Source organism: Nicotiana attenuata, unplaced genomic scaffold (assembly GCF_001879085.1).
Source record: "Nicotiana attenuata strain UT unplaced genomic scaffold, NIATTr2, whole genome shotgun sequence".
In the NCBI taxonomy this organism is placed as follows: Eukaryota; Viridiplantae; Streptophyta; class Magnoliopsida; order Solanales; family Solanaceae; genus Nicotiana; species Nicotiana attenuata.
Window position 1 is genome coordinate 28188 of NW_017673233.1, and position 9963 is coordinate 38150.

Here is a 9963-nt window from a genome sequence, read left to right on the forward strand (position 1 = left end):
AACACACACACACACACACAAAAAAAAACCCTTTTTTTCGTGTGGTGCAAAAATATGAAGAGGAAATTTTTTCTCCTGATAGGAAATTTTTATTTTTCTAAGCCAGTTTATATCTTATCGATTCCAATTCTTAGTGACTTGCAACAGTAACATACCCAGTGTGATCCTGCAAGTGGGATCTGGGGCGGGTAGAGTGTATGCGGACCTTACCCCTACCCTTCTTAATGACTTGCACTAGAGAAAAAATGCATACCATGGGAGGATTTATGTTTGTATCACCAATATATAATTTGAATCAAATTTATCTTAAAATATGTGTCTCAGTCAAATACCATTACATAAAACAGGAGGGTATAACTAAAACCACGAATTGATTATGATACCCCCTTTTTTGTGTTATTCATATGATGCATTTGGAGCTATCAGCAGTAACAATCAATTTAGATATCCAAAACAAAATAGTGGTATTTGGTAGCTACAGCTTGCTCCACCGATAAATAACACGGGGCCCAACGTTGAGAAATACAATAAAAATGGCTCTGATACCATGTGAAGGAATGAGGGGAGGATTGCCAAGACCATATAAGGAGATCACAACCCATTGTGCATCTTTATGTAGATTCCTTTTTAGGAACTCTTGGAGTTCTATGCTATCAATATTTCTTTTTGTTCTTGAGAAATTTAAATAATCAAAGTGCTTTTCTTAATTAGTAAATGTGAAGTGCTATTTTCTTTTTTAGTTCCTTCTTTTGTATAAAACATTACAAGTTATCCTTCTCTTTTCTTTGAGGGGGGTTGGGTTATTGGAGTTTTAATCTGTTTCAATAGGCTCTTAACTAATTCTGATGCTTTGAAAATTTGATATATGTGATGCTTTGAATAGTTCTGTTGCATGATCTAACAAGCTCTCTGTTCCAAGTCTTGATCTGTTTTAAGATAATAATGCCTGAGCTGAAAATCTCCTAAGTTGCTTCAATATGGCAATTTAGGTGCCGCACCCGTGTCGACACGTTCTTCTGTTGAGCCGAGGGTCTCCCGGAAACAGCCTCTCTATCCTTCCAGGGTAGGGGTAAGGTCTGCGTACATCCCACCCTCCCAAGACCCCACTAGTGAGATTTTACTAGGTATGTTGTTGTTGTTGTTGTTGTACCCGTGTCGACACGACACTAGTATGGGTGTGGGTATGGGATCCGTACCTCATCTGGTCAAACAATTTTGGGTACTTTGACCACGACGGATGGAAATATTCGAGACGAGATACAATTTGATTCCCTAAATCAAAACTAAAACTAGGGTAAATTTGAAAAAATATCATACCTTATCTAGGAAATCAATCCTTTACTTATCTACAACTTGAGAATAAAAAGAAATCCAACTTGACAAGCTTTACGTAAGTATTCCACAAAATTTCTCATAATTTAGAAATATTTTTATATTTTTGAATTATTTTTAGCCGGATCCTTGCACCCGTATCCATACTAGGATCCATATCCCCAAATCTTAAAATTTACATCTCGAAGGATCCGACCTCTAGATGCGTACCCGTGTCGGACACCCGCACCCGCGTCCGAACAATTTAAAATCTCTCTGCTACCAGTACATCCTTGGAGTAATGGTGGGAGATCAAGCTATTTGATCATTTATATATAGTTTATGTTTCCACGCTAGAAAAACATCCTACATGATAATCTAAGTAAACTTCCGTCTCTATGTAATGGCAACCAAGAATGTTGTCTGATATCCAAGATGCAGCGGTATCATCTTTCATATTAAGACAATTGCAGTTTGTCAAAATTTTCCTGCATTGAATAGGTGATATGTTCACAGAGGAGCAGAATGAATTAGTTGAATCGGCAGCAGAGATGTTATATGGTTTGATTCATGTTCGGTACATTTTGACTACCAAGGGAATGGCCGCAATGGTAATTTCTTATCACCATTCTCTTGTGTACTTTCACATTTTCCTCTTGATCTTCATCACTGTTTAACCTATCCTTGAAATGATGGTTCCTTGTATCTGTGCCAAACCTTGAAATGATGGTTCCTCATTTCTGTGCCAAACCTTGAAATGATGGTTTCTTATATCTGTGCCAAACCTTTCAGTTGGAGAAGTACAAAAACTACGACTTTGGAAGATGCCCGCGAGTTTATTGCAGTGGACAGCCTTGTCTTCCTGTTGGTCAATCAGATATTCCACGCTCAAGTACTGTAAAAATATACTGTCCCAAGTGTGAGGACATTTATTACCCCCGATCAAAGTACCAAGGCAGTATCCTTTTCTGCTACCGCTTCTTGATGTGTCCCCCCCCCCCCCCCCCCTCCACACACACACACACAATATATATACACACACACACATACATTTATGTGTGTGTGTTTATTAGATGTATTTTCATCCATATATTTCCCTTAATAGCAATTATGTTGTTCTCTAAATCTCTAATGCAGTTCACGCTTATGTTTGGTTGAGCTGCATCCATTTTACATAAGGATTCTGCCCTTGTAAGTTGCATATAAATTCTAACATTAGGTCTGCTCATAAGTTGCATTTTGGTCCTTGTTCGCTTGCCGTGAGTAGCCTATTTCTATCCTTATAGATTTCTTTAACTGCTAAAGATATTGATGGGGCTTACTTTGGGACAACATTTCCCCATCTCTTCTTGATGACTTATGGACACCTGAAGCCGCAAAAACCAACACAAGATTATACTCCTAGGGTGTTTGGTTTCAAGATCCACAAGATTTGACAGTGAAGCCGTTGTGAAGAGATCATATTTTCTGCCAGTAATGATTCTTACCTGGCTTTTGATGTACAATTCGTCATGGTAGAGGCAGTTGAAGCAGAGGAGCTTTTGATAATGATGAAAAATTGTTCTTCGTCGATGAAAGGCAGTTTGGGCCAATCTGTCAAGTGAAATTTGTTCCCAAAATATCGTCGTGAATTTACAAGAGCTTTTGTAAGCTTAATTCTTTACCAGTTTGAGAATTGATTTATGTTTCCTCATCAACCACTTTTCGTGGCTGTCCGTTGATCCTTTCATCTAGCTTCAGAACTTACCACTACCATTTTCCAACAGAGGTACTCATCAGGATTCTAGACTAGTGTTCGTCACGGTTTCACCCTTATTTGTAGGACAATTTCCAGTTATAATGATGTGATTGTATCAAAATTGCTATCCAAGCTAAAGATGTATGCTGATACATAAATCTTGAGGCATGCACCCTTCTTTATGTTTGCATTTTCTGTTTTGAATTATGTTATATTTGAAATATAACAATACTGGCTTGTATGCAGACGAGTGGATTAGGTGCCAGAAGTGTTTAGGGGACAAAAACTGAAAATTGGAGCTAAGTAGCTGTCTCCGTATTTGGCCAAAAATTATAAATTTTGTACATCATTTTTGTTGGACATGACTTATGATGTTTTTCAACGAAACATAAGTTCCATATATGGCAACAAAAGAACCTAAAACTATAATCACCCCAATAAATATGACTTCTATCCCAACACTTCTTGAGTAAGGCTTCCTGATTTTGAGGTAGCAGATACATGGAAACAATATTGACAGACTAATGCCCGTAAATGCACCTATAAATGTCATGACATATTCGAAAAATGGAACGACTAATGCAACAATAACTGTGCTGATGACCAAAACTGTTCTGATGACCAAAACTGTTATAATTGGTGAGACAATAAGAGCGTACTTGGTTATTGGATTGATTGTCGCCGTGTATATTGCAATCTTCGAACTAACTTTTCCAGTGGGGAGATTTAAGGTCACTTGCGACAATAACTTTTGTCCGTACATTAAGTACCCAATTATTGCCATTGATCCATAAGTAATGGTGCTTAGTATAAAGCACAAAAGTAGAACCTGTGGACAAGAAAAAGAAAAATGTCATAGCATATCTAAGACTACAAGTTCTAGAGGTAGTTTTGCTATATATCTGAAATATTTTTCTTTCTTAAGCTCCATACTCAGCCAAATACTGTCATATAAAAAGAAACAGAAAGAGTACATGTTATCAAAAAATTACCTTAGGAAACTGGCTCTTATCCTTCATGGAATTGCCGAGTGTCGGAAAAACTGCATGACCACAATAACAAAAGGTGAACATACTTACCGCAGTCGCCAATCCACTCCATTTCCAAAGTATACCTTTCTCCTGAAAACCCACACCATCTACTGCACCAACCCAAAAAACTACACAAACCAAAAGAATAGACGCCAAAACTCCCCCGAGAGAAACATAAGCCAATAACCCTAAGCTTCTTAACCATGTTGTTGGCAATATTATAAGAGCAGCTAACATGACAAATGTTTCTTTTCCTCCAATTTTAAGGTCACCAACATGAATATTTGCATTTGGGAATAATTTTTGCAAATTGTCACCTTCTAACATGAGGAACTCAACTGCAACTAAGTATAGTTCAAGATACATAAAAGTTGATATTATTATTTTCCCTTTTTTTCCAAAAGCAAATTGACCAATGTCAGCATATGTATTGATTGTCTGAGAGGCACTCATGCATTTTTGTAAAAGTAATCCAGTATAGCAACATAGAATTGCTACCAAGAGAAGTATTATCAAACTTAACCATCCTCCTTCTGAAAGTGCATAGGGTACTGATAGTATTCCAACACCTATATAAACAAAGTATATATGAAAAAGAAGAGTATAAGTCTGATGCATTGACAATGGTGTCAAAAATATTTACACAATTAGGTCAATTATAAGCTAATTAAAAGTAACGGCAGTGAAGGGGAGCCTTGGAATAACCGGTAAAGTTGCTGCCATGTGACCAGGAGGCCACGAGTTCGAGTAGTGGAAACAACCTCTTGCAGAAATGCAGCCTTTTTAGAAGTAACGGCAGCTCGGTGCACTAAGCTCCCGCTATGCACGGGATTCGGGGAAGGGCCGGACCACAAAGGTCTATTGTACGTAGCTTATCCTGCATTTCTGCAAGAGGCTGTTTTCACGGGCTCGAACCCGTGACCTCCTTGTCACATGGCAGCAACTTTACAGTTGCGCCAAGGTTCCCCTTCAAGCAAATTAGAAGTAAACGTAAATAATAAATATTACAGTTGATAACATGATAAAATTGATAAGTATTTATTATGATTAAATTGATAGCGTAAAAACTATTTACTTGTTATTGACATGCAATATATACATACATAAATAACACAAATCCAGAGAGAAATAATGTAGACGTTAATGATATATGTTGAACCAATAGTATAGCCAGAAAAAAAAAAAATCATAGTAAGCGAAATTCCAAATATACATAACAAGAAATTAAATGATTATTACTTCTTTCTTCTATGTATATTTAAAAAATAATAAGACATTAACCTGATAATGCATTAACACCATTCAAGCATGTTCTAAAGAAAGATGTTCCTTTGCTGGGGTCCTCAGATTGTGGGATCTGATTTTGACTCTCAATTCTCTCCATACTATTGGAATCCATATTTTTAAGTGCCCAAATATCAAAATGAAAGCTACACTGTATTTTTGTGGACTAATGGAGAAAGAAAAATATATTTGTACACTGTGTTTTTGTAGATTAATGGAGAAAGAAAGATATATATTTTAAATGTTAAAAAGTTACTTTTCACACACAAAGAGGATCTTGAAAAGAGTTCATATATTGGAGGGGATATGATTAGTTACATTAGAAGCATTCAAATATATACCAAAAAAAAAAAAAAAAAGAGAAAGAAACGTTCAATTTTGACTAGGTTTTACATTGTGGGGTTTTACCCTTCTTTGCAAGAAAATTGCCAATTGTAATTAATAAATAGTATTAAAATCGTTTCCACTTAATTAAGGAATTTTTACACAAATAGTCCGTCATATATATACATAATGTATATATTGATTATACATAATTATATAATATAATACATAAATTATATACATATTATACCTTCACCGGTATTTTTAGTTTAAGAAGTTTGGTAGATGACTATTCGGATTAATACCTCATAATTAATGAAGTGTTATTAATTAATGATGTATGCCGATACATAAATCTATGAGGCAGACACCTTTCTTTATGTTTCTATTATCTTGTTCGAATTATGTTTTATTTGAAATATAACAAGGGGTGTTCATCGGTTGGATCAATAATTTTTTTTTAGATATTTTGGTTCGATATTTTTCATATTCGATTTCTAGAAGGGAAATTACCAGCTATGTCCATTTATAAGTAGCTTATTACAAAAATTGGTCAATTGATAAAATATTACTAATATTAGCCAAATTAGCCAATTAGCTATTTGTAGCAAAAAAATATCAAATTTTTGCTTTGTTTTGAGTGGGTGTTTTAGAATAGATTGGGCACAACTTAAGGAGTTTGAATCTCAGTTTTGAGATGATTTGGTGAAGTTTTGAGGTTGTTTAAATTGAAAATTCGAAGTAAAAGCTGAACATGAAAAAAAATGATATGTGTATCACACTGTGTATCATTTGTGTATCACATATGTATCACATTTGTATCAATTGTGTATCACATGTATATCCATGTATACCTGTGTGTGAGATACTTGCGCGATACATGTTTGATACATGTGCCGCAGAAGACTTTTTTGAACTCGATTTAATTACGAACTTTGATACAAAACCAGTCCAAATCACCTCCAATCTTTCTCAAATTTTGTATATTGACTTATCTACATATTTTCAATGACTTTCAACACTACCCATTGAAAAAGTTCCTTCTTTGTTTAGATTTTTAGAATATTGTATATATTTTGGTATTTTATCACCTTATTTGCTACCCCGTCCATGAAATTTCCTTTCCGTCTTGTATCTAATGTTGCTAATCACGCTTAAAAATATGGAAGGTGATTTTTGCATGTGATTCTTTGAGAGAAAGAACCCTATTATTTGGTTTTTCAATTTTTGTTGGCTAGTTTTGGTAAGTCTATGACTAATGGCTAGAGGTTGGTAAGTTGAGATTTATTTGGGATATTTGTGTAAGTTTCCCTTTCTAGAAATGTTATAAAACTACCATATTTAATTAATTAAATTTAATTTAGTTTCATATATGGCAACAAAAGAACCCAAAACTATAATCACCGCAATAAACATGACTTATATCCCAACACTTCTTGATTAAAGCTTCATGATCTTGAGGTAGCAGATGCGTGGAACAATATAGACAGGCTAATGCCCGTAAATGCACCTATAAATGTCATGACATATTCAAAAAATGGAACGATTAATGCAATTAATAACTGTGCTGATGACGAAAAATGTTCTGATGAAATAGCTCATAGGCAAAGAAATATATCTTCAATGGCTGTTACAATAGGTGAGACAATAAGGGCGTACTTTATTACTAGACTTATTAGCGTTTTGTATATTATAATCTTCGAATTCACATTTCTAATGGGAGATTTAAGATTAATTGCGACATCAAGTCTTGTCCGTACATTAAGTACCCCATTGTTGCCATTGATCCATAAGTGATGGTGCTTAGTATAAAGCACAAGAGTAAAATCTGTCGAGAAGAAAAGGAAAAGGGGATTGTAGCAAACTGTTAATTAAAGTTGGATGAATTATCTTTCTATGTAGTGAGATAGGAGCGGCTCAACGAAGCTTGTAGCCTAGATAAACCTTAATAAGAGATTTTAACTAAATTTAATAAAATTAGCTTCTGTGCATCACACCGGCATTCTGTTCATCACACGTGCATCCCGTGCATCACAAGTGCATCACATGTGCATCTCATGCGTCACTCGTGCATCACGTATTTGTTTGAACAAAAAGTTTAAGACTCTTTTGCCAACTTCAATTATCAATAATAAAGAAGGTAAATCTTAGCCAAGCATAATTAACTTCAGATCCAAACTTATACAGCGAGAAATAACGAAAGGTAGGAACATATTAGATTTATTGATGTGATAATCTTACATCAAACACGAGAGATGAGCTTACATATGAGGCGAAAAAGAATTGTAAATGAAGGAGTAAAGAGGAAAAAGTGAAGCAACTGTTCATCTGCGAGAGATTCTTCTCTTTTTCCCTTCTTCTTCTCTCTGTTTTTCCTCTAAGAAGTGCGCCCCCCTCCTTCTTTCTGAGCTTACCTGCCATATATATATAGTTCCTAGAACTTTTATTCAATGGTCTTTGACCAACATGCTTTCGATGATTTGACTCCGAGGATAGCCGAGGTATTCTTTGTTATTACGCCACCTGGGCGGGATCCCAGCTTGGTTGACCTCCTATCATTCCTATTGGGGGCGACCACTACAGTCAGATTTTAACCCATACAGTTAGTCCCTCCGTCCGTTGAGGTCGTCTCTTAGCGGGTTCGACGGGCGGACTCTGTCGATTCGAAAGTTAGGAGAAATCTGAATATTTACGCCTTGAACGAGGTTTTTAGATCGAGGCGATGGCGTGACGCTTCAATGATACCCTTGGACCGTCGCATCCGTTCGGAGTTGAACCGTTGTGTTGATCCGAAACATCATTTGTAGCCACTGTCATCATGACACACGTTCCTTATGGATTGAACCGTTTCTTGTGCCCTATTTATTTTGATTGGCGACTCTCGGGTTTCCCGCTCGGGGTATTTATGTTCTTATAAATACGGGGAAAACACCATTCTATTGCCACACTTTTCGATCTATCAAAGGAATTTTACGAGTCTTTACCTTCTCCGATACTTCAGATTTTTAGTTCACTTTCCTGTTAGTCGGAAATTGACGTCACCGCCTTCCCTCTTACTTCCCCCTGCTCATTCACTCTGTTCAATCGAGACAAATGGCTGGTACTTCTTGCTGTGCTGACAGACTTGCTGAAGTTCCGATACCGGAAAATGATGCTCTTGCTCCCCGAGGAGTGGAGATGGGGGAGGATGAGGGGGTTCCAACAGCGGCTGAAATATTGCCCCGTACGGGGAAGTTATGAACCGATTTTAACAGCCTTGTCGGAGAGGAACCGGAGCCTGTTTCCTCTATTATGGATGAAGCAGCGATTGCGGAGCTTAAGACCAAATGGGGGATTCCGCACCATGTCGAGATGTTGTCGGCGGTGGGAGATGATATTGTACATTTTGATCGCCCAGGATGCGTTCTACGCATACCCTTTTATTGTCGGGTATACGCTTCCTCTCCCTTCCTTGGTGGTAGACTTCTGCCGTTTCTACGAAGTATGCCCGGCTCAACTTTCGCCGTACGTATACAAGTTGTTCCTCATGCTGCTCAAGTTCGCGGAGCTTGCCGGTCGGGAGATCACTCTGGGGCATATGCTCAATATTTTTGCCCCTCAACTTATTCGAGGCACGATGATCCACATGCACCATCGAGGAACGAAGAGTCTGGTGGTGAAGATGGACGATAGAGCCAATCGTCGTTTCTGGGAAAGCTACTTTTATGTGCGGACCGAGCACCTTGTGACGGAATCGGCAACGTTCTCTGAGAGGTGGAACTTCGCACGTAAGTTTTTTTGTATCTCCTATCGGAGTGGTGGTCGACCGTTTTTCCTTGGGCAGTATTGTTAAATCGTTTTTACTTTTGCAGCCGAGAAACTACCTCCTACGCCTGTTGACGATATCTACGAATGGGTGAATGCCATTCTTCCCCATACGGTGGGGGTTCACGAATGGGCGTCCTTCTATGAGAAATACGGACGTAAGCCTCTTACTGGTAAGTCGACTTGCTGCAGCTTCTTTGTTTTTCGCCTAGCAATTTGATCTCGTTCCTTATGCGACCTTTACTGTTAACAGGGAGAGTGCGAAGGACGAGGGCTCCTCCGCTTGCATTCCGTCGACTGACATCTTCTGCTCGGCCTGTACCGAGGTCTGCTGCCCGACCTACATCGAGGGCTACTCAAGTTGAACCTACGACCGGAGCCGTGTGCATGGAAATTGTTCCCCAACCTGGGACTCCGGCTCCTACTGCCCGCTCAACGGGTGAATCTTCCCTTGCTGAGGACGGGGAGGGT

At 37.8% G+C, this 9963-nt stretch overlaps 2 protein-coding genes across 3 annotated transcripts in view; one reads left to right on the forward strand and one right to left on the reverse strand.

Annotated features, from left to right (window-relative positions):
- The window catches only part of LOC109215794 (putative casein kinase II subunit beta-4), a 6826-nt gene extending 3595 nt beyond the window's left edge, over nt 1–3231 (forward strand). Inside the window, exons 3-5 of one of the 2 annotated variants that reach the window (XM_019379901.1) lie at nt 1813–1922; nt 2104–2269; nt 2617–3231. In XM_019379901.1, coding sequence (XP_019235446.1) covers nt 1813–1922; nt 2104–2269; nt 2617–2747 — 407 coding nt within the window. In that variant the 3' untranslated portion in view covers nt 2748–3231. The remainder of the gene's footprint in view (nt 1–1812; nt 1923–2103; nt 2270–2616) is intronic. The other variant, XM_019379902.1, reaches the window with a different exon arrangement.
- A 141-nt stretch (nt 3232–3372) lies between these two features.
- Nucleotides 3373–5520, reverse strand: LOC109215793 (vacuolar amino acid transporter 1-like). The gene is made up of 3 exons (XM_019379900.1): nt 5362–5520; nt 4042–4649; nt 3373–3878 (listed from the first exon to the last, which is right to left on the reverse strand). The coding sequence occupies exons 1-3, from the start codon at nt 5477–5479 to the stop codon at nt 3396–3398; spliced, it is 1209 nt and encodes a 402-aa protein (XP_019235445.1). The 5' UTR covers nt 5480–5520; the 3' UTR covers nt 3373–3395.
- Between the last annotated feature and the right edge of the window lie 4443 nt (nt 5521–9963).